Source organism: Panicum hallii, chromosome 2 (genome assembly GCF_002211085.1).
Source record: "Panicum hallii strain FIL2 chromosome 2, PHallii_v3.1, whole genome shotgun sequence".
Lineage (NCBI taxonomy): Eukaryota > Viridiplantae > Streptophyta > Magnoliopsida > Poales > Poaceae > Panicum > Panicum hallii.
Window position 1 is genome coordinate 51,649,331 of NC_038043.1, and position 21,600 is coordinate 51,670,930.

A 21,600-nucleotide genomic window follows, 5' to 3' on the forward strand; every position below is an offset into this window, starting at 1 on the left:
GCAAGGGCAGGCCGCTCGCTCTGTTGCCAATAACTTGCCAACTGCCCTCTACCCTCATGGGGCGATCTTTCAGCTATCATACGTCAGAAAGAGTGTTTAGGGTCACTGAAGGTTATCGGAGTTGTGGGGCATCGAAAATTTGTTTGGGATAAGCTAGTCCATCAACCCATACTCTGTAACTGCAAGGACTAGTGGTGTAGGAACACATGAGATGGATAAATGCAAACACTATCCGGCAGATAAAAGGAACCTGTTTTTTAGACGAGCAACCATTTTCATACTCATCTCCTCTCAAAGCTTTGCACCACCACCAGTAAAGAGAGAGAGCTTCCTTTTGAGAATACAGCAAAAGAATCTAATGGTAAGCACAGATTACAATTCGTGGTGAATTAGTTCCACCAGTTTCTCAACGGGAAACAAGCAGGAAACAATATATCTGTCGCTAGCCACAAATCGATCGGTGTGCCGTGTGCCTTAGCCCTTAGGCCTTGGACTGCTCTACCTGGCAGAAGGGTATGAAACAGTAACGGAAGCGTTAGAGTAAACTAAGCTTGGATCCAAGAAAAATGTCGGTCTTGCAGCAGGAGGCAGAGAACTGGTAGCATCGCCGTCTAGCATCACCACGACATCCGACATTGCAGGTCGGTCCACGGGATTCTGCTGAAGGCACAGCAAGCCGATGTTTACGCATTTTAGCACCTCAGTCTCCGAGTAGTTCCTTCCCAGGGAATCATCTACCATCTCTGCAATTGCTCCCTCAGACCAGTGCCTCCATACCTAGCATCAGTTTCATGTGTGCAGAATCAGCAACAATGCAAGTACTATTACAGGCAAGATATATAGTGTGTTGACTGCCAATGCAAGTACTCACGATGCTTATAATGTCTTCGTTCTGGTCATAGAAGTAACTTCCGGCGTTTCTCTGCCCCGTTACGATCTCTATAACAAGGATGCCGAAACTGAACACATCCGATTTCGTGGAGTACTGTCCACGCATCACGTACTCAGGAGACATGTAGCCACTGCAATGAGAAGAATTAGCACCATGTTCAGCTAGAGGGCATTATGTGCCTGAATAGCAGGCTAAACCGAATGGTTAACAGATTGACAGTAATTGATTACAATGTCCCGACGATGCGGTTGGTGACATCTCGTGTCTGGTCTTGCCCGAAGAGCCTGGCTAGGCCGAAATCACCAATTTTAGGGTTCATGTCTGCATCCAACAAAACATTGCTCGCTTTCATGTCGCGGTGGACAATTTTCTTCTGAGAGTCTTCATGAAGATACTGCAATCCTCGAGCAACTCCTTCTATTATGTTGAATCGTTTCCTCCAATCCAGCCGTCTTTTTTCCTCGGGGTCTAACAAACAATCAGAATTTTAAAGTTACTGAAAGTGCAGATATGTTAATGAAACAAAGTGCAAAAATTCTCTTGGAAGATCTATAGTACCAAAAAGAATAGTGTCGAGGCTTTTGTTGGGCATGTACTCGTAGACAAGCAATTTTTCTCCCTCTTCTAAGCAAAAACCCTCTAATCGAACGAGATTCTTGTGATGAAGTTTGGCCACCAGAACTAGCTCGTTTCTTAGTTCTTCCAGGCCCTGATCTGAACCCTTTGACAGCCTCTTCACGGCCACTTCTTGTCCGGAAAGATCTCCCTGCGTAAATTTAATATCTTTCATAATTTTAATTCAATAAATAGAATATACATCATCGAAAAGTTTTAAAAGTTTCACACCTTATATTCTCAGTAATTGAGTACTAGTTTTCTTTTTAAAACAATCTTGAGTACTAAATCCATGCTTTCAATATGCTTTTACTTCATATTTTGATCATCCTTGTTTTGTTTAAATCAACTATCTTGTATACATTTTGCAGCAATAGCGCAAAATTTTTTTTGCATAAAAGCTTGCTGCCAACTTTTAAAGAAGTTTTTATCATTACCTTATAAACTGCACCAAATCCTCCTTGGCCAAGTTTATTGCTCTCATCAAAGTTATTTGTTGCTACTTGCAGTGATTCCAGAGATAACAATGTTGACTTGATGCTTTCAAAGTCCTCGGCCGTAGGGGCTGGTAAAATTTCCATCAATTCCATTACAGATAGTACTAAATTTTCCTCAAAGGAAATGATAATGCTAAAGAACGAAAAGTTTATAGCTTCATGCCAAACTGTGCAGAGAACTTACTTCGGCGGGGAAGCTTTGTTCCTCGGGATCTTCTTTTCTTACTCACATTCCAGACATAAAGGGTTGTGGCAGCTACTACAGCGATAAACACTATTGGCAGTATAATTCCAAGAAGTTTGCCTGCTGAATTGATTTTACCTGTGATTTTGCCAAAAAAAACACAGTTCAAGTTTGTCCAGTACTACAGGGTTTTTTTTGGCTATCTTAGCTCATGCTCAATGAACAAAATGAAGCTATTGTTCAGAAACTCCCGGATGATGCAGTAGTGTGCCGTAGGCACACAGCAGTGCAATTTGACTAATTCACTTCTTAAATGGGCCAAGTTAGAGATATTCGAGTGGGCCTGAGGTAGATTCATCTTTCTTTTTTGAATGGATCATATACTCGTATGTTCTTTCCCTCTGTTCTTTTTAGGAAAGCAAAGATGTCAAGACTCAAGAGGAATAAAGCATTCACCTCCCGTAGTGCCCGGTACAGCCACCGTCGAAGGCGCCGGCGCTGGAGCGGCCGCGTCGCCGTTCATCTGCAGCTTCACCATCGGAGCGCCGGTGTAGAACTTGTCACCGAGCTCGGACCTCAGGTTGCACCGCGAGCCAGCGAGCCTTGCGCCCTCCCCGTTGGGCTCGAACCCGCTCCCGTTCCACCACGTCGCCACCAGGTCGCCGAGGCACCCCCGGCACTGCGCCGGCGACAGGTCCCCCGCGCACTGCGCCATGGACCAGATGTTGGGGACCCGCGGGTCGAGCCCCACCAGCTGCCCCGTGGCGAAGTAAAACCTCGGCGACGGCGACGGGGGCGAGCTGTCCACCGCGTAGCGCGCGGTGGCGTTGAGCAGACGCGTGACCGCGGCGTCGTAGGCGGCGACGTCGACGCCGCTGGGGATGCTGGTGCCGCTGATGAGGGGCACCATGCCGGTGTTGTTGGGCGAGGCGAGGAAGTCGGCGCCGGCGACGCGGACGTAGCACTGGTTGTAGACGAGCGCGGCGTCGCGGGTGCGGTTGCAGACCCGCTGCACGTCCTGGCCGGCGCGGGTGCCGCAGTCGAAGCAGTCGGACGCGCTGAGGTCGCCGCGGCAGAGCACGAGGCCGTAGACGGCGTCCGCGCCGGCGCCGGCGGAGCCCGACGCGAAGAGCGCGGGCGAGTTGGAGGCGTTGGCGCGGAGGACGGAGATGAGCCGCAGGGTGCTGTTCGCGTAGGCGCTGCCGGCGGAGTAGTTGCCGCCCTGGCCGTCGCAGACCGCCCACGGCTGCGCGGCGGCGAGGGGCGCCGCCGCCACGGCGACGAGCAGCGCTAGGACAGGGACGCGGGCGGCGAGCGGAGGAGCCATGGGTGGAACACAACAACGAACTGGCTGGCGTGGCTGGTGAGAGACGTGAGATGGAAGCCAGCTAGCTTGATGGATGCCGCGGATAAACTTGGCAACTTGGCACGGAGGAGGAGCGCCAGCGATGCATGCATGGAATGGAGATGGCGGTAGCCGGTAGTACACTAGCGCGATATCATAGCAGGTGGGTGGGTGTCCATGGCAACTTGTTGGCGGCCTGCCGAGATCGACGCGTTCCCTTTAGGACGCCATGAAATTGGCGAATTCCAAAAGGAGAAGAGGACGGAAAGGGGAGCTGCATGTTGCTTGGCGCTCGGCTGCAGGTTTCGCAGAAGCCTGACCGGAGCAGCTGCACGTGCTTCAACTTGGCAATACTTTGATCGTTTCTGGAGTGAGGATACTATACTAAGGCAGGCGCGTCCACAGGATGGATTAAACAAGGCCAGAGCCGTCGACGTCGTCACCGGACATGCCGCGGCGAAAGCATATATGTGGAGTGTGGCTTGTGACTTGGAATTGGAAGACCGCGGCGCAGCTGGTGCGTGGTTTGTTCGGTCGCGGAGCCGCACAAAAAGAAAGAGGGGGAGGTGAGGTCAGATACACGGAACTCGTCGTCCGTGCCTGCCAATAATGTTGCCGATGTATGCTGGTGTTCAATGTTCAAGGTCGCAGGTCCGCCGCATCCACACGCGGTTTGCTTGCTCCGGTCCGTGCGGCACACCGTCGTCGCCGGATCGTCGGCTTGAATCCTGCGGGCGGAACGCGGACGATCAACGCGGCGCCGCGGCGGCGGCGGCGTCAGTGGGGACCGGATCTCCGGCCGCGCATATGCCTGCCGGCATTCCCGCGACGCGACCGCCTGCGAGCCCCGGCGACACGCCGGACAAGTGCGGGCGGCGGCGGGTCGGAGAATCTTGTCTCGGCGCTTCGTTCCAGAGCCCACCGGGGGGCGGGGGCCGACGTCGCTGGAGACGGACGGGGGCAGTCCAGTGCCCTTTTCCATTTTGGCTGCTGGCAGGCAGCTAAGGACAGGCGGTCGTCCCTTGTGGCAGGGGCAGGGCATCGGGTGGTGAAACCTGTCAGCAGCCATTGCCCTGTTGCCAACTTGCCCCGTGGCGACGGGGACGCACGGCTGCTCACTGCCCTCCTCCTCGTTCCGTTCGTCTTCCGCGTTGTCCAGAATCCAGATCGTACTACGTTGTCGGCCGGATACCACTGCAGCAGTCTGCCTACTTACCTCGTCAGCCCTCGCGGGTCCCAGCATAGCCCAGCTCTGCCGAGCCAACAACAAGGCCCCCGGCCCGTGAGGCCCAGAGCCGCGGAGCTTTCGACCAAACTGGCCCACGGCTTCTTCCGCCAACGCAGTGGCATCAGACGACGACGATTCAAGGCCCACATGTTGGCTGCCAGTCAGCTCGAAATGGACCGGTGATTCAGGAGTGGTTCTGCAACAAGAGCGAAGATCATGCGAGCCACCAACTCCATCCGCTGCTGGTCCGGACAGATGCGATCAGTGGAAGCCCTTCCATAGTCGTGCCCACGTACGTAGTCGTAGTGGCTGCACGATGCTCCCGGAATCGAATCGTCGGTACCCAACCGAGGGGAGACTGAGATCACGCTTGTGGCTCTCCAAGGTCAAACCATAGACAACCAAGCCCTGCGTTGACCTTCCCAACCCGATCGCAAGCAGGTTCACGCCGCGGGCGTCTCAGGCGCAATGCACAGCTGAGCTACGCATGCTAATGTGTTTCGTGGACGGCCACAAACACTTGTTCAGTTGATTCACCCAAGAGGAAGAAACAAGGGCAACTTTGCGCGCATGTCCTATAGCTTCTGTATATATACTCCCAGCTATTTCGCTGCGGCAATACATCGTGTCTTCAGACAACCGATCGCAGTGCAAAGACACATCGACCGTACCTGAAGCAGTTGGTCGCTCTACGACTTGAGGACATGAAGGCCAGCTCCGGAGCTCTGCTCGCCGCCGTGGCGTTCGCGGCGGTGGCCGCGACGGCGGTGGCGACGACCTACACGGTCGGGGGCACCGACAAGTGGGACACCTACATCGACTACGACAAGTGGACGGCCGGCAAGACCTTCATGGTCGGCGACACCATAGGTGCGTTCCTGCTACAGTCCATGCTTATCGACCGATCAGTGGATCACAGCTCGGTGAAGAATGCACCATTGCTTGCGGCTAACAACGCAAGCTTGTGCCTTGACATGCATGGCAGAGTTCAAGTACATGCCGTACCACAACGTGCTGGAGGTGACGGAGGAGGACTACGCCGCCTGCAACCCGGGCAGCCCCATCTCCACCCACTCCGGCGGCGACACCACCTTCAACCTCACCGCCGCGGGCACCCGCTACTTCATCTGCGGCATCCCGCGCCACTGTCTCAACGGCACCATGCACGTCAAGATCACCACCGTCCCCTACGGCGCCGCCGCCGCGCCCGGCGGCCCCGCGCAGGCTCCGCTCGGCTCGACCCCGGCCGACGCCTTCGCGCCGGGGCCGGCGGGGTACAGGGTGGCCATGGACGCCGCCGGGAAGTCGCCGGTGGCCGCGCCGAGCGACGCGCCGCGGTATCGGCAGCCCGCAGCGGCGGTGGCCGGCCTGGCGTTGGCTGCTCTGGTGGCCCTGGTCGCTTAAGCTGGCGACGTGCGTGTTTGCGCGCACGTTGTAGTTTTGAGTTACTGCGTATCCCAATTCCCAAGTCTTGTGGAGCTGTATTTAACTATTCATTTCTGCTTCTTCTTTTTTAACTGCTGTCGTCTATTTATATTCGATAAATGGGTGTAAATTGTGACATTTACTTCTTGGTAATTAATTCCATTTTGAGGAGCCGGCATTGGTTCTTTCTTCAGTTATTACAGACTGGCATGCTGTCTATGATACAATACAACACCCAACACCATGTCCAGTTTCCAATTGCCAGTAGTGCCAGAGTTATTCCTCAGAAATACACACAGGAAATCTGAATAGCTTCCATTTCTTATACAAATCCAATTTATCTTTCTTCATCAGAGAGATGGAAGACTGACAGCCAATATATTTCAGGCAAAAGAACGTGGACTAACGGTGAGCACGTCTTGCCAAGTGGTGGTGAGCACGTTATAACTCATAACTAACACAGCAAGCGCCACAAGCATGTACTGCACATCCATCAACCATCGTGCTTTCCACTACCACACCTGCAAGATTTCTTTTTTTTTTGAACGAACTGGCAGGACCTCTGCCTTTCAATCAAGCGGGACACTTGCCATCAGTTTTTACATGTTAGGAACATGGGACGACCTCTATGCAACGGAGTACCAGAAAAATAGATATAACCTAATCTCTGCCAAACCGAGGTGTAATGTGGCAGACAATGGCGATATAATTCTACGGCATATAATTCTCATTTGATTTAAGTGACGGAATTTATTTACCATATAATATACAACGGTGCCATCGGACCACCCATGTCACGAGCTGACACACATATAACCTTCCAAGTTCTGGAGTCAACTACACCGACAGCACTGCGGACAGAGCTAGACTTGAATCAATGGAGGGCGGCATCGCCTCTTTCCACCTTATGCGACAGGAGGGCAAGACTTGGGGTCATTTGAGGTGTCGACATCAGAAGGTGGCATGAACTGCCACATCGGGAACCCAGGGTAGCCAATCACAGGCATCATCAGCTTGTGACAGGCAGCTGCCGGCCCTTGGGGAGCGGCGAAGGCAGAGGCTGGCATCACAGGAGGGTGCGGTACCAGGCTTGGGCGGGAGTTCAGGAACTTGATCTGCTGCTCCAGGCTCTCTTTCTCGGCCTTCAGCCTTTGCTTCTCATCGCGCAGCTCATTCTTCTCGGCCTGCAGAAGCAAAGTAATTGAGGGTGAAATAGTTTTTCAGATGAATAACCTGCAAAATAAAATGCCAAAACCTTTTGCAGTAAATGACATGCTTAATCATATACCTCTAGATAATTTATGGAAAACATGTATCCAAGCAAAGAAGTGCATACAACAAAGTAAAGAGTTAATGAACAAGTTTCTAAGCCTATGAATCCCAAACACAGCTTACGAGTTTAGCCATTTAAAAAATACATTATATGGATAAAGTACAAACTTGCTACGGCCAGCAGTACAAAATAAGTAAACCCACAAAAGACTGACAAGTGTAAAAACAATTTTCTTCAGAAACGTTCCGTTGTTAAGACTGGATGAATTAAATCTAGATAAAAAGTTTGACCAAATGGAAAAGGTTATCATAAATCAAGGAAATGAAACAATATGTAAGTGCCTAAACAACAAAACACGCCATCTCCTGTCTGAACAGCAACATAAATAACTTGGCCATATGAAACAGGAAAGACCTTCAACTCTTTGATCTTCTCTTGGAGACTCTCATTTGAATCCTTCAGCTTTTTTGCTTCACTACGCAATTCTCCTACTACACGAATAGCATCATTCAATATAGCTGATTTGTCCATTTTAGGAGTCTTCCCTGGCTCCAAGATGGCACCCAATTCTAGGAATCTAACAAAAAGAATATCATAAGTACAAATGTACAATTATAGTTAACAAATACAATAATGTTACTGAGAAAAGCAGATTAAACAATATATTGAAATGCAAACAGTCTTATTGCCAGGGAACATACCTCTCGTTCAGCTTGTCCCTTCTAATCTTCTCCCTGCATGCTTTAGTGCTTGGTTGTGCTGTACTTTCCGACCTAGGACTGGAATATTTTTTTTGTTCATAGAAACATTCAATGATAATAGGAACAAAAATTAAAATTGTATGGCTGAAATGCAGAATACAAAGAATAAAGATACAAACCGTTTATTTGTTGTCTGTTCTTTTCCCTGATCAGAGTCCACAGAGCCACTGATTTCCACACTGCTAAAATGACAGCTGCAGTTAGGATGTCGAATATCCAGATAATGCACAAGAATAAGTAGCACAAAAGCAAATAATATAGCATAGGAAATAAAATACCTATGCGGGATGTAAAACAATACTTAGTAAATAAAAATTCGCAAATTGGGACATTGCATTTTTGTAAGTCATAACATCACAAACTACATCGGATGAAATATCTTGGAAAAAAGAAGAATATACCTTAGACAACACACAATATATCTGTTTCATGCGGACAACCTGATACCCCAAACATTCCCAACTTAACATCGAAATTCTGAGCATATATAATAAAGACAAAACTACAAACAAACAGAATCCCATCGACAAAAGAAACAGAGCTGTCAATACTTGATCACAATATAGTAATCCTCGACACCAATCAGCTTACATTTCCTCTGTATACATCTATGAAGGATTCAATTACGACAACTAAACTGCAAATTCAATGTTTGCAAACTTTTTTTGCAGACCTATCAGATTGAACCAAGAGAGCTTCATACATTTTCAATACAAAACAAATTTTGACCAACAACGTTTTATCCATTCATGTCCGGATGTCCCAGTGAACATCGGTAGTACCTAGTCACATAAAGGTCCAACAATAGAGCCGCCACAAGTTGATTGAAGAATGGGGTCTGTACATTTCATAGACTACAAGCAACCATAGCACACAGATGACAGATAGTAGTAAATTGGAAACACGAAAGGCCCCCAGTAACTACGTCTACTTCTTCTGTTGCGCATGCACGATCCCTAGAACACGGTCCAAATCCCACCGCTCAGGCGCTTCACCAAATTCCGATCAAACTCCTGGTAACAACAATTACACCACGATTCATGCAAATGCACTGCGCACGAGACAATCTATAGACACCACGGCAACAAATCGCACAAAATGTAACCCAAACCCAGGGCATCCGTCCACCCAGCCCCCGCCAGGCCCGAGCCCGAATCGAGACCGTACGCCGGCAATTACCAGGGACTGGGAGCCGGCGCGGCAGCGACGGCCTGCATCGGCGCCTGCACCCCCAGCGGCTGCATGGGTGCCGCCGCCGACCAGAAGAATCCCCCCGCGGGGGCCGCGGCGAAGTCGGCGGCGACGGCGAGGTCGTCCATGAGGGGGCAGTCGAAGACCCACGTGGTGCCCTCCGGGGAGGCCATGGCAGCTAGGGTTCCGCGGTCGCGTCCGGAATTGGGGGGATTCGGGGTCGGGGTCGGGGGCGGTGGCGGTGGAGACTGGCCGTCTGGGGAGGAAGCGGTCGTGGGCTCGGCCGCCGAGATAAGGACTGTGAGCTCAGCGGAGTGGGGCGAGTGAGCACGAGGTTCACGAGTACGGATTTTATGGGCCGTGATCTGGTGGGCCGAATGTATGTAGGCTTGGAAGAAGAGCTACGGCAATATATTTTATGGGCCTAATGTGCTAAACCGAATTTGTTCTAGAATCTCGAATCTAATATGTTAGCGCAAAAGGATAGCAGAAGGGAAATGTACAAGGTAACATTTTTAATCTCAGCTACTTAATTGCTTGGCTCGTTGAACTAACCGACCGGTGGTTGCATCTAAGAAGTGAACCACGAAGACAATCCGGTCTAAGCATTTCTAAAGTATTTGCTTTCAAGTTCCAACTGTATGCTCCGTTTGTTTCAGATTACAGATCATTTTAGCTTCTCTAAATACAAAGTTTAGTCTCTATTATTTTTTCAGCGTCAGCATTAGGCTGGAAACATATAAGTTTCCGTTTCCCGTTGAATCCACACCGTTGCTGGCGCTCTCATCGCACGGAGCCAAAGCTAGGGAATTTTCTCAAAGCTAAAGAACAGACAACCGCAATAGTCTCATCTGGCACGTTCTTCCCGTTCGCCGGCCCCAACATTAGCCACGAAAAATAAGCACGGGGCTAAAATCCACAGCGAGAAGACCTCCTGAGAAACCAGAGGCGCACACGCACACTGCGCATGCGGCTCACACGAACCACACCCTTCGTGGACACCACCAGCAGGAGCATTGCCGAAACGGAACAAATCGTTGCGCGTCACGCCGATTCCATGGAGCGCCAACGACACCCATATAATCCGGCACGGCGGCACGCCAAAGCCTCAAAGCGTCGATCGAACACGGCAGAGGAACTGCGCATCATGATCCGGAGCTCGCCGGCGTCGCCGGTCAAGCCGCAGCAATGGACGGTGTGCCGGAGCTGCGCGGCGGCGGCGTCCCCGCCACCGGTGGTCGCCGTCGCACGGAGGACGGTTGCCTCCGCCCCTCTCCGCGCCCTGACCGCCGAGTCCGCGGAGACGCCTCCTGTGCCTGAGGTACCTAGTGCTAGTGCTAGTACTAGCATGCACGCGCAACTGCAGCTTGTTCACTGACATTGGCTGGCATTGCTCGTCGCAGCCTCCGGCATTGTTCGACGACGACGATGAGAAGACGATGCTCGCCAGCTACGTCCCGGTCTACGTCATGCTCCCAGTAAGCTCACACTCACGATATCAGCGAGGCCCTCCCAAATCGATCCATCGAGCTCATCCAGTAATTCTGACTCTGCTTGATTGATCGCACTGAACACAACACATTGTGCGCGGCAGCTGGAGGTGGTGAGCACCGAGAACGAGCTGGCGGACGCGGAGGGGCTCCGGGCACGGCTGCGGCGGCTGCGGGGCGCCGGCGTCGACGGCGTCATGGTGGACGTGTGGTGGGGCATCGTGGAGGGCGCCGGCCCGGCGCTTTACGAGTGGCGCGCGTACCGGGAGCTGTTCCGGGTCGTGCAGGCCGAGGGGCTCAAGCTGCAGGCCATCATGTCCTTCCACGCGTGCGGCGGCAACGTCGGCGACGCCATCACCATCCCGATCCCGCGCTGGGTGCGGGAGGTCGGCGAGGCCGACCCCGACGTGTTCTACACGAGCCCCAGCGGGGCGAGGAACCAGGAGTACCTCACCATCGGCGTCGACGACAAGCCCCTGTTCCATGGCAGGACGGCCATCCAGGTGCGCACGCATGCAACTGCCCTGATCATCGTGTCAGCTGCTTCCACGAACACCAATTGTACCCGCAACATTCGCAGTGCAGATTGCGTAACCGTTGCTGAAATGAAAGGAAATTCAGGCTACTAACAATCAATCAATGTCTGCATTGTTTCATGGCACCAGTTGTACGCCGATTTCATGAGGAGCTTCAGGGAGAACATGGCGGACTTCCTAGACTCCGGCCTGATCGTGGACATCGAGGTCGGGCTCGGCCCTGCCGGAGAGCTGAGGTACCCGTCCTACGCGGAGACCCAGGGCTGGGTGTTCCCCGGCATCGGGCAGTTCCAGGTAAGCTCCGTCGTTCAATCTCCCTGCCTGGTCGCCCGTGTTTGTTGCGCCGGCGATTCAGAGTTAGCACGAATAATGTGCTGCAGTGCTACGACAAGTACCTGGCGGCGGAGTTCAAGGCGGCCGCAGCGGAGGCCGGGCACCCCGAGTGGGATCTGCCCCGCGACGCCGGGGAGGTCAACGACACGCCGGAGGACACGGGGTTCTTCGCTGCGGAGGGAGGGACCTACCTCACCGAGCAGGGGAGGTTCTTCCTGACGTGGTACTCCAGCAGGCTGATCGAGCACGGCGACAGGGTCCTCGACGAGGCCAACAGGGCCTTCCTGGGGTGCCCGGTGAAGCTCGCCGCGAAGGTGTCCGGGATCCACTGGTGGTACAGGCACCCGAGCCACGCCGCGGAGCTCGCCGCCGGGTACTACAACCTGGGCGGCCGCGACGGGTACCGGCCGATCGCGCGCGTGCTGGCGCGGCACGACGGCGCCGTCCTCAACTTCACGTGCGCGGAGATGCGGGACTCGGAGCAGCCCGCGGAGGCCCTGAGCTCGCCGGAGCGGCTGGTGCGGCAGGCGCTGAGCGCCGGGTGGAGGGAGGGGGCCGAGGTGGCGTGCGAGAACGCGCTGAGCCGGTACGACCGGTCTGGGTACAACCAGATGCTCCTGAGCGCGCGGCCCAACGGCGCCGGCGCGCCGCCGCGCCGCAGGGTGGCGGCGGTGACGTACCTGCGGCTGTCGGACGAGCTCCTGGCGGGCAACAACTTCCGGGTCTTCAGGACCTTTGTCAGGAAGATGCACGCCTGCCTGGTAAGAGAAGAGGCAGCAGGCATTCGGGCTTGGGCCTGTTAGCGCATATAGTGTAGGCCCATTTAGCCCACCAAACTGGGCCGATTCGTCACTGCTGACTGCGTGTTTTTTTGTGGTGTCCAGGATTACTGCCCCGATCCGGCCCGGTACGGGCGGCCCATGAGGCCGCTGGAGCGGTCGGCGCCGGAGATCCCCATGGAGCGGCTGCTGGAGGCCACCGCGCCGGCGCCGGCGTTCCCGTTCGACGCGGAGACCGACATGAGCGTCGGCGGCGGGCTCGCGGAGGCCATCGACTGGGTGATCGACAAGATCGAGTGGATACTCGGGTAGGATCAGATCAAGCTCAGGCAGCCAGAATACCCCTCTCTCCTCGTGATCATCTCGTCAGCAACGTTGGGCTAGCTCGTTCAGCTTCGACGGCATGACCGCATGACACCGCGGGTGATGACGCGCGAGCAGATAGGACGGAGCCTGTATCTAGCCGAGATGCACACGCGTTCCTTCCTGCCCGGAGCACCGGAACAACGGCAATGCCGATCAGAATTGTGTTCTTCCAAAGAGGAAGGATCTAATAAGGGTTAGAACATGGGTGTCAGGTGCATCCACCACGAGACCACGATGCGTGTATAGGGAAGCTCGTACGCGCGCACAGTGCCAGTGCCGCCTCATCCACGACAGCTAGTACATTGTGCAATTGTGCCTGAAGCTTTCCCATTGATTATTCCAGCACGACACAGGCGGTCGGAACGGCTGCATCGTCGTCATCGGGCCCGGGCCAGATTTGATGGTCGCCCGAATTGAATGGCGCGCGGTACGCGGCATCATTTGGACGGCTTCTTGCGAAACGTGCCTAAATCGAACGCGTCCTATTCGCCATAACGTATGCCCCCTGGGTCCATTCAGCACCGTCCATGGGGAGGATCTGCCGTGGCTGGGGCTGGGCAGCCGCAGGCTGCTCCGTTTCGGTTCAGATGCGCGGAAACCGAATGGTTTGTGCGAAGCACGCGCGTTTCAAATGCCTGACCGAGCGAATTCCACCTCAAATTTGGTTTTCGCAGGCTTGTGTTTAACACAACAAGGAGCCCCGAATCTGATTCGGACAGGCCGATCGAGACGAGTGAGCCGGCGGAGAGGCACCGGACCTTGTCGGTTTGCTACCACCACCAATCATGCAGACGGCGCAATCCGATACAGTTACGGTCCCTGTCCCTCGGATCACGGTGGATGCGGTTCCGACTTCCGACTGGGAGCATCACATGCGTCATGCCAAACGGTCCAGCACCGCGCACGCTACGCTGCTAGCGAAGCTGTTGAGCTGGCACGATTTTAAGCGACGCGGTAGGCAGCAATAATGGCGTGTAGAGCGACGCCGGTGATGCTCCTAGTCCTAGCTACTACCTCCTGTCGATTCCGGCGTCTTCATGGCCCGGCGCAACTGGGCCGCGATCCCAATCCCGCCACTGAATGCGAGGAAAGCAATGCGCCGCCGTACGTCGGGCTAGCTGGAACGGCCGGTGGTTCCTCATGATCTGGCCGTCGTTTTCCCCCGCGGCGTGGCGGGGGCAGCTAGCACCGGCCGACGTCCAGATCGAGCACCAGCGACGACCTCGCTTTCCGCCGCTAACGGCGCGGGGCCTTCAATTCCGGCGACGTGACGAGGCGACCCGACAAGCACGCACCAGCTGGAGAGTGATCGATCCCGTTTCGAGGTTGGTCGGGTTTCACTCTCCCCTCCGGTGACGGGAAACCACCGAGGAGGTAGACGGCGTTTCTTCTGTATTCTCTCAACAGGCCACTTTGGCTGGGCTGGTCGACCAAGCTTTGAGGCTCAGTCCTAAGCCCAAATGGCCCAAAAAGGACATTAAAGCCATATTGATTTCTTTACAATGGTAATAAGGAAACCTGCCTATTCTGGTATTTGCTGAGGAGAATAGTACTTTCCATAATTTCATTCCAAAACTATATATACCATCATACCATAGAATTAAATATGAGCTAGATATTTTGCCTTTTCTTACACATGCACTTGCCGCACAAACATTTTGAAACAAAATAAAAATTAGAACTGAATCTCGATAAACATGACTGAATCATTTGACGCAGCAGTCTGAACCTGGAACAGGTTGCGCCGTTGCGGCATTGACCATCCAAGCCGGAACAGACTTCTGTTGCGAGCCCTGATGCGGCAGGTAGCTACAACGGATTCTGTTCCGTGGCTAGCCGCAAGAGAAGAAATACCATCTTGGAAGCCATGAAACACAAAGAGTGCACGCATGGCTGTTTTGCGGACAGCATTTCAGACTGAAGATTTAGGAAAGTAATAGTAGAGCTTAAACTCATAGAGGACAATTGAAGAGTCTTGGAATGAATATAAATAAACACATGCACACGCCACGCACTTGCATGGTAGAACAGCCATCCGTACATTTATTTACACATCTGCTGCAAACCCACTTTGCTAGTGCCATTTTTACTCTTCTGATAACATTTTTTTTTAACCATGGAACTCAGTCTTTTCGGACGTGTGGGGCTTGCAACTCTCTGCTGTAACATCAGACATCATTCACATGTGAGAAACGAGGAGAGGAGAAGAAAGAGCATCTGTTCGGTCTTCAGTAACCAGAAACGTAAAATTCTAACCTGCCTGCCTTCAGTATAATCATTGGCAGACGGTCAAAACCAAAGGCTCTGCCGGCCGACGAATCACAGATTCACAGCGGCAAACCGATGGTAGCACCACTGATAAGAGCTTGCCAGCTCGGGGTAACCAAAATCATCAGCTCACCGCGCGCCTGCACCTTTCCTGGGCGACGGCCGAGGGCAGCTTGTACCAGATGAATCGAAGTGCGCCGCTGGAGAAGACCTCTCCCTCCTCGCCCAAGCTCCCCTGTATAAATAGGCCTCCAGGCTCCCTGCAACATTCATCAGCGCGAGCTCAGTGAGCACCAAGCAGAGACCAAGCCAGTGGGTGTTCCAAGAGCATAGCCAGCCAGCCAACCACAATGGCAGGAAACATGCTAGATAACTATGTCCAGGTCTACGTCATGCTCCCGGTAAGCTCAAGCATCATCCAATTATTAGCATGCCACCACTACCAGTAACGAACAAACCAACAAACTTTTAGCGAGTCTGACATCCCCCAAAAAAGAAACATGAACCTGGATGATTTTTCAGCTAACCTTTCTTTCTTCTTCGGCTCTCTTCGTGTGTGGAACATATAGCTGGATGTCATCAACGTCGACAACACGTTCGAGAAGACCGACGCGACGAGGGCGCAGCTGCAGAAGCTGGTGGAGGCCGGCGCCGACGGGGTCATGATCGACGTCTGGTGGGGGCTGGTGGAAGGGAAGGCGCCCGGGGTCTACGACTGGAGCGCCTACAAGCAGGTGTTCAAGCTGGTGCAGGAGGCCGGCCTGAAGCTGCAGGCCATCATGTCGTGCCACCAGTGCGGAGGCAACGTTGGCGACGTCGTCAACATCCCGATCCCGCAGTGGGTGCGGGACGTTGGCGAGGCCAACCCCGACATCTTCTACACCAACCGGAGGAAGATGAGGAACATCGAGTACCTCACGCTTGGAGTGGACGACCAGCCTCTCTTCCAGGGGAGAACTGCAATTCAGGTTAGCTGACTTATACTCTTCAGTGCAGCACATGTGGCAGAACCATTTATCCTTGGCAAAATCAAGCGTTCTTGTGATCTTGATGCGCTGTCTTGGGGGGCCCTCTTTCTGTCACAGCTGTATGCTGATTACATGAAGAGCTTCAGGGAGAACATGGCAGAGTTCTTGGACGCTGGTGTCATCGTGGACATTGAGGTCGGACTTGGCCCTGCTGGAGAGATGAGGTACCCCTCCTATCCACAGAGCCAGGGATGGGTGTACCCAGGCGTTGGAGAATTCATAGTGAGTGCTCTTTACAGAAATAAATATTCTTCCATCTTTACTTCAATAGAACAAAAGGAGATATATCCATGTAACGGGCAAAGGCAGTCTAATTCTCCAATCTTGATCCAAGTGTTGATTTCGGCTGGAAACTGTTCAGTATAAGCAAATGTTAAAGTGATTGCAATCAAAAGAGATGCTTGTATGAAATAAAATTCTCAACTTATTAGGCAAGAACGGCTTTGAAAACTGTACAGTTCTTTCGAGAAAGGTGTCAGAAGCAAACCCAAAGGACCAAAGCAGAGGAATCAAATGCTTGCTAAACTGACAAGGAATGGTACAAAATAAAACAAACAAATTTTATCCATACGTCATTAAGAGTAGACAGAGGACTGCACTTTAGCAGCTATAACTGTTGCTAAAGCAAAATTAAAATCTGCAGTGCTATGACAAGTACCTGGAAGCAGACTTCAAAGCTGCAGCAACAAAGGCTGGGCATCCTGAGTGGGAATTGCCTGATGACGCTGGGGAGTACAACGACACTCCTGAGAAAACCCAGTTCTTTGCGGACAATGGAACATACCAGACCGAGAAGGGGAAATTCTTCCTCACATGGTATTCCAACAAACTGATCAAGCACGGCGATAAGATCTTGGACGAAGCAAACAAGGTCTTCCTGGGATGCAGAGTGCAGCTGGCCATCAAAGTAAGTACCATGGTGAATATCAATAATAAAGCCACAAGCTTCACTAGAGGCTAGAACACAAACTAAGAGATATTTACTGATATACAGGTGAATCTGGAACATAATATGACATGCTCCAATATTGCTTGCAGATCTCTGGCATACACTGGTGGTACAGGGTTCCAAACCACGCAGCTGAGCTCACTGCCGGATACTACAACTTAGATGACAGAGACGGTTACAGAACCATAGCGCACATGCTCACAAGGCATCATGCTAGCATGAACTTCACTTGTGCTGAGATGAGGGACAATGAACAGAGTTCGGAAGCAAAAAGTGCACCTGAGGAACTGGTTCAGCAGGTAATTAAACTATTGGTCACTCATCTATAAATTGGTTATTTTTTCTCCTTGTACAAAACACAAAAGCAGCTCTAAATCATCATCAAATATTCTTGTGCAACAATAAAAAATGGCAGGTGCTGAGTGCTGGGTGGAGAGAGGGCCTACACATAGCATGCGAAAATGCACTCAGTCGCTATGATGCAACAGCTTACAACACAATCCTCAGGAATGCAAGACCACAAGGAATCAACAAAAATGGCCCTCCTGAACACAAGTTGTATGGGTTCACCTACCTCCGAGTATCGAATGAGCTCCTTGAAGGACAGAACTACGCCACTTTCAAAACTTTTGTCAGGAGAATGCATGCTAACCTGGTGAGTAACACCCTTGAAAATCAATATATTCACAATAGGACATATTTATTTGGAGCTACGTACTGACAGAAATACAAAAATTGTTTCAGGATTACAACGCAAATATCGATCCAGTTGCACCTCTGGAAAGATCAAAGCCAGAGATACCAATCGAAGAAATCCTGGAAGTAGCACAGCCAAAGTTGGAGCCATTTCCTTTCATCGAGAACACAGATCTACCAGTTTAAACATCTCAATGGTTCAATCTACAGGATGGGGCACAAGGAACTTTAAAAATCGAGACAAACACAGTAAGCCTATTGTCGAACAATATGATGAAACTAAATAAACTGCTATGCTAAGCAGACTACAATCATGTATTGCACCAATAATCTTGTGTTGTTGACCCTGAGGCTTAATGCTTGTCTAATGAGCTGTAATACCTTGGCCTTCACGTTGTTGTATGTATTTGAGCTAATGAATAAAAATGGTTTTATGTGTCTTATTTATTGTGCCATTTGGAGAGAACGGCCACTGTAAAAAAATCATTAGAGAACATCATGGGAAACACCAATGATTCATGAAAGAAATCAATAAAACAAGTAGTTTTACCAAGTGGGGTCTATTTAATGTTATTTTAAGAGACTAAAATGTACTGCAGAGCAAACAGAGCCTCATGTTTAAGAGACTATTTTCTGGGTTTTTGTTTTACTGATGCAGAGTGACAACAATCCAAAAATGCAGTATCTATCGTTGTACAAAATGCAACCTCCAGGTAGCTGAAATCTAGTTCATTTCACCTCAACATCAAAGGTGCCCCAAATTGGAAGAGGTGTACTACGTTTTGCAGGCCATCATGCAGTTGTATGAGAAATGAAAAACTTCAACGTAAATCTGATAACCACGGGACTGAGGACTTGTTTGGATGGTGGAGGCGGCTGTCTCCTAGAATGCTAGGAGAAAGGAAATGACAGCAAAACAGCAGAGCACAGTAACAGCCATACGTGCTACTACCTCTGTTCGTTTTTAGTAGCTGTATTAGGACTTGAAAAGTTTATAGAGACATACTTTGACCACTAATTTCTCTTGTAATATCAATTACAACAAAATCATTGCCATATTAAAGATATTTGAAATCTGAATTTATTCACATATCTTTTATGCACTAAGCATGCAACTCCTAATTCGATACTGAAAACACATAGCAACTTGGGCGTTGAAAATAATTTGCTAATATGTTGTAAACTGATGGAGTGATGAGCGCTAGCAGGCCATAATGGTGGTAGCGCGGCCCTCGGTTTTCAAGTTAACCACACATACTCGATTGGGTGGCGATGTCGTGCTCGGGATCCAAGATTAAGGGATTGAACTGCATCGTCTCAACAAGGGTGTGTCTTGAACTTTGAACCTGGGAGCAGCGGAGGCCGACTAACCTGCCTGATGCCGTGGGCTCTGCCGGGACCGACGAGTCGACAAGCAGCACGCGTGCACCTTCGCCCTGCGACCTCCGGGCCCAACGCTCGCCGCCCTCGCGAGCCAGGCAGCGGAGGCGCCGCCGCCGCCGCGGCAACCCGCCACCGCGAGTGGTCAGAATGATGTGGGTTGTGGGGTGGCCAGGTGGGCTCACTGGGCTGGGCCGTTGGTGTCGTCAGCCGGTCGGGACTACTCGGGAGACGCGCGCGCGAATGGTTGGCCGAAGGGGATCGGCACTCAGCAGCGAATGACCCAGTGGCGATGGAAGTCTCGTTGCTTGTCATGCTCATGCCTCCTGCGATCTTGTTCCTGCGACATCTGTTCAAAGGAACAGGGCGTTTCTTTCAGGAAATGGAGAGCACCTCATATGAAGTTCACAAGGCCCAAACATGTGTTCTAGATAGATACTGTTTGATTCTTCAACTAAAACTCCGACCTCGAAACTATCAATGGAGAAAGGGTTGTTCTGGCTTTGATCCACTCAATTGGGTGTTTTTTCCCATTCAGGGTGCATAGAGGTGGTTTTAGTGCCAATACATTTTGATAATGCAAAGTTTCAGAACAAATTTAGCAGACGATTATTCCTTCTATGTTCATGAATCCTGACTGCTAGTCTGCTACAGATCAACCCGGGGCAGAGAGTGGTGACGAACACTTCCAGACACGGTCAGCGCCTCATTGGCGGTGGCGCAATCCAAATGGAGGCCTCAAGTGATTCACGCGGCCACATGGCGTGCACACACTGGCCGCCAACTTATCCAGTCAGATAAGGTCACGGCGGCAGGCGACGCCACCACGTCCGTCTCATATATTTTTTGCCACGCTGCCACCCAAGCCCGAGACTGCTCGACCGGAGAAGCCCACACAAGCCAGCCAAGGCCCCCGAGCTGAGATGGCACAAGCCATGGCGTCCATGACCGGCCTCTCGCAGGGCGTGCTGCCCAGCAGGCGCGCCGCCGGCAGGGCCAGGACGGCAGTCGTCAGGGCGTCGGCCGAGGGCGAGGCCGCGGCGCAGGCTGGCCGCCGCGCCGTGCTCGGGCTGGTGGCGACCGGCATCGTCGGCGGCGTCTTCACCCAGGCGGTGCGCGCCGACGAGGCCGTCAAGACCATCAAGATCGGCCCCCCGCCACCGCCCTCTGGGGGACTTCGTGAGTGCCTTGCCTGCACCTTTTCTTTGATGCATGCTAGATGTTTTCGGCAAGCCTTTTACACCTGCTGAATCTTGATCACAAGTTCAGAATTGATGTGTTTCAGCTTCCATCAACTTGTGTACGCATCTAGCCAGTAGAATATGGTAAAAGATCACAGGATTTTGATCAACTTTTCAAGATGCGTATTTCCAAAAAAAAAACAGCCTCTGGATCCTTGAACATATTAAAAATGGTGCAAAATCCTGTAAACATCGAGTAGTAAAGCACTGCACTGATCCATCACATGAACTAATGAAGCACAAACAGACTTAAAATGTGCAAGAAAAAATTGATCAAATTTTGTGCCAAATTAGCTGTATAACTCATGGAAAACCTCGTGATTGTGAAACAAATTCGTCTAACGTATCTGTTCCTGATTTACTATGGCACAGCCGGGACCTTGAACTCTGACCAGGCCAGGGACTTCGACCTCGCCTTGAAGGAGCGGTTCTACCTGCAGCCGCTGCCGCCAGCGGAGGCCGCAGCGAGGGCCAAGTCGTCGGCGCAGGACATCCTCAACCTCAAGCCGCTCATCGACAAGAAGGCGTGGCCTTACGTCATGAACGACCTCCGCCTTCGGGCCTCCTACCTGCGCTACGACCTCAACACCGTCATCGCCTCCAAGCCCAAGGAGGAGAAGAAGAGCCTCAAGGAGCTCACCGGCAAGCTCTTCAGCACCATCGACGATGTAAGCCATGCCACTGAGCTGAGAACAATTGGCGAACCTTTCTCTCTCTTTTTCACCAGAGCTGTGGTAATAACATGTGAGCTTCTCCTCATTTTGGCAGCTTGACCATGCGGCAAAGATCAAGAGCACCCCAGAGGCTGAGAAGTACTATGCGGCGACCAAATCTGCCCTCGATGATGTTTTGGCGAAGCTAGGCTAGATGGAATATAATGGGCTAATGGCCATGTAATTTCAGACTTTTGTGTTTGTTCATAAGGAGCCAGCAATGTGCCATTTCCTGTTGATATTATATCAACAAGCACTTTAACTATGATGCTGTCGTGATGCCTTGACAAGTACAATCCCAAGCAGATGTGATAATCAGAAATCGATAATACCAACAATAATACGAGATCCACGTACATAAGAAAGGAATCAAATTGAGTTTTCTGTCTGAGGAGGCAAATACTGGTCAT

At 51.8% G+C, this 21,600-nt stretch overlaps 5 protein-coding genes and 1 long non-coding RNA gene across 8 annotated transcripts; 3 read left to right on the top strand and 3 right to left on the bottom strand.

Moving 5' to 3' along the window:
- Positions 1 to 240: 240 nt before the first annotated feature.
- On the bottom strand, positions 241 to 3,833 carry LOC112879322 (cysteine-rich receptor-like protein kinase 10). The gene is made up of 7 exons (XM_025943547.1): positions 2,645 to 3,833; positions 2,189 to 2,326; positions 1,945 to 2,072; positions 1,451 to 1,658; positions 1,123 to 1,360; positions 872 to 1,022; positions 241 to 777 (listed from the first exon to the last, which is right to left on the bottom strand). Exons 1-7 carry the CDS (start codon positions 3,513 to 3,515, stop codon positions 499 to 501), a joined length of 2,013 nt encoding a protein of 670 aa, XP_025799332.1. The 5' UTR covers positions 3,516 to 3,833; the 3' UTR covers positions 241 to 498.
- A 1,566-nt stretch (positions 3,834 to 5,399) lies between these two features.
- Positions 5,400 to 6,379, top strand: LOC112883120 (stellacyanin-like). The gene is made up of 2 exons (XM_025948352.1): positions 5,400 to 5,631; positions 5,747 to 6,379. Exons 1-2 carry the CDS (start codon positions 5,466 to 5,468, stop codon positions 6,163 to 6,165), a joined length of 585 nt encoding a protein of 194 aa, XP_025804137.1. The 5' UTR covers positions 5,400 to 5,465; the 3' UTR covers positions 6,166 to 6,379.
- Positions 6,380 to 6,892: 513 nt separating this feature from the next.
- On the bottom strand, positions 6,893 to 9,707 carry LOC112882869 (transcription factor ILR3). 2 transcript variants are annotated; one of them, XM_025948038.1, is made up of 5 exons: positions 9,400 to 9,707; positions 8,340 to 8,402; positions 8,161 to 8,238; positions 7,874 to 8,036; positions 6,893 to 7,370 (listed from the first exon to the last, which is right to left on the bottom strand). In XM_025948038.1, exons 1-5 carry the CDS (start codon positions 9,582 to 9,584, stop codon positions 7,092 to 7,094), a joined length of 768 nt encoding a protein of 255 aa, XP_025803823.1. In that variant the 5' UTR covers positions 9,585 to 9,707; the 3' UTR covers positions 6,893 to 7,091. The 2 variants fall into 2 exon arrangements, with proteins under 2 accessions (XP_025803823.1, XP_025803824.1); XM_025948039.1 differs by having other exon boundaries at positions 8,340 to 8,399; positions 9,400 to 9,706.
- A 747-nt stretch (positions 9,708 to 10,454) lies between these two features.
- Positions 10,455 to 13,263, top strand: LOC112880466 (beta-amylase-like). 2 transcript variants are annotated; one of them, XM_025945103.1, is made up of 6 exons: positions 10,455 to 10,732; positions 10,815 to 10,889; positions 11,006 to 11,404; positions 11,567 to 11,731; positions 11,818 to 12,531; positions 12,655 to 13,263. In XM_025945103.1, exons 1-6 carry the CDS (start codon positions 10,469 to 10,471, stop codon positions 12,859 to 12,861), a joined length of 1,824 nt encoding a protein of 607 aa, XP_025800888.1. In that variant the 5' UTR covers positions 10,455 to 10,468; the 3' UTR covers positions 12,862 to 13,263. The 2 variants fall into 2 exon arrangements, with proteins under 2 accessions (XP_025800888.1, XP_025800889.1); XM_025945104.1 differs by lacking the exon at positions 10,455 to 10,732 and having other exon boundaries at positions 10,823 to 10,889; positions 10,992 to 11,404.
- Positions 13,264 to 14,839: 1,576 nt separating this feature from the next.
- Positions 14,840 to 15,247, bottom strand: LOC112880469. The gene is made up of 2 exons (XR_003226337.1): positions 15,172 to 15,247; positions 14,840 to 15,072 (listed from the first exon to the last, which is right to left on the bottom strand). It is a non-coding gene; the product is annotated as an uncharacterized LOC112880469 (long non-coding RNA).
- A 182-nt stretch (positions 15,248 to 15,429) lies between these two features.
- LOC112881256 (beta-amylase) lies at positions 15,430 to 21,480 on the top strand. Its single transcript, XM_025945931.1, has 13 exons — positions 15,430 to 15,584; positions 15,753 to 16,151; positions 16,269 to 16,433; positions 16,855 to 17,118; positions 17,250 to 17,459; positions 17,576 to 17,815; positions 17,905 to 18,039; positions 18,515 to 18,569; positions 19,775 to 19,785; positions 19,881 to 19,933; positions 20,030 to 20,415; positions 20,850 to 21,145; positions 21,246 to 21,480. Exons 1-13 carry the CDS (start codon positions 15,534 to 15,536, stop codon positions 21,342 to 21,344), a joined length of 2,364 nt encoding a protein of 787 aa, XP_025801716.1. The 5' UTR covers positions 15,430 to 15,533; the 3' UTR covers positions 21,345 to 21,480.
- Positions 21,481 to 21,600: the final 120 nt, after the last annotated feature.

What these genes read in the sequence shown, in the direction of transcription:
- LOC112883120 (XM_025948352.1), top strand. Translation starts at nt 5,466, where the DNA reads ATGAAGGCCAGCTCCGGAGCTCTGCTCGCCGCCGTGGCGTTCGCGGCG. An exon ending in CATGGTCGGCGACACCATAG is followed by an intron (nt 5,632 to 5,746) that starts GTGCGTTCCTGC and finishes CATGCATGGCAG; the next exon opens with AGTTCAAGTACATGCCGTAC.
- LOC112881256 (XM_025945931.1), top strand. Translation starts at nt 15,534, where the DNA reads ATGGCAGGAAACATGCTAGATAACTATGTCCAGGTCTACGTCATGCTC. An exon ending in AGGTCTACGTCATGCTCCCG is followed by an intron (nt 15,585 to 15,752) that starts GTAAGCTCAAGC and finishes TGGAACATATAG; the next exon opens with CTGGATGTCATCAACGTCGA. An exon ending in CTGAGGAACTGGTTCAGCAG is followed by an intron (nt 17,460 to 17,575) that starts GTAATTAAACTA and finishes AAAAAATGGCAG; the next exon opens with GTGCTGAGTGCTGGGTGGAG.
- LOC112882869 (XM_025948038.1), bottom strand. Translation starts at nt 9,584, where the DNA reads ATGGCCTCCCCGGAGGGCACCACGTGGGTCTTCGACTGCCCCCTCATG. An exon ending in GCGCCGGCTCCCAGTCCCTG is followed by an intron (nt 8,403 to 9,399) that starts GTAATTGCCGGC and finishes CTGTCATTTTAG; the next exon opens with CAGTGTGGAAATCAGTGGCT. An exon ending in GAACAGACAACAAATAAACG is followed by an intron (nt 8,239 to 8,339) that starts GTTTGTATCTTT and finishes AAAATATTCCAG; the next exon opens with TCCTAGGTCGGAAAGTACAG.
- LOC112879322 (XM_025943547.1), bottom strand. Translation starts at nt 3,515, where the DNA reads ATGGCTCCTCCGCTCGCCGCCCGCGTCCCTGTCCTAGCGCTGCTCGTC. An exon ending in AACAAAGCTTCCCCGCCGAA is followed by an intron (nt 2,073 to 2,188) that starts GTAAGTTCTCTG and finishes AAATTTTACCAG; the next exon opens with CCCCTACGGCCGAGGACTTT. An exon ending in AACCGCATCGTCGGGACATT is followed by an intron (nt 1,023 to 1,122) that starts GTAATCAATTAC and finishes TTCTCATTGCAG; the next exon opens with TGGCTACATGTCTCCTGAGT.
- LOC112880466 (XM_025945103.1), top strand. Translation starts at nt 10,469, where the DNA reads ATGGAGCGCCAACGACACCCATATAATCCGGCACGGCGGCACGCCAAA. An exon ending in ATGGCAGGACGGCCATCCAG is followed by an intron (nt 11,405 to 11,566) that starts GTGCGCACGCAT and finishes TCATGGCACCAG; the next exon opens with TTGTACGCCGATTTCATGAG. An exon ending in GGAAGATGCACGCCTGCCTG is followed by an intron (nt 12,532 to 12,654) that starts GTAAGAGAAGAG and finishes TGTGGTGTCCAG; the next exon opens with GATTACTGCCCCGATCCGGC.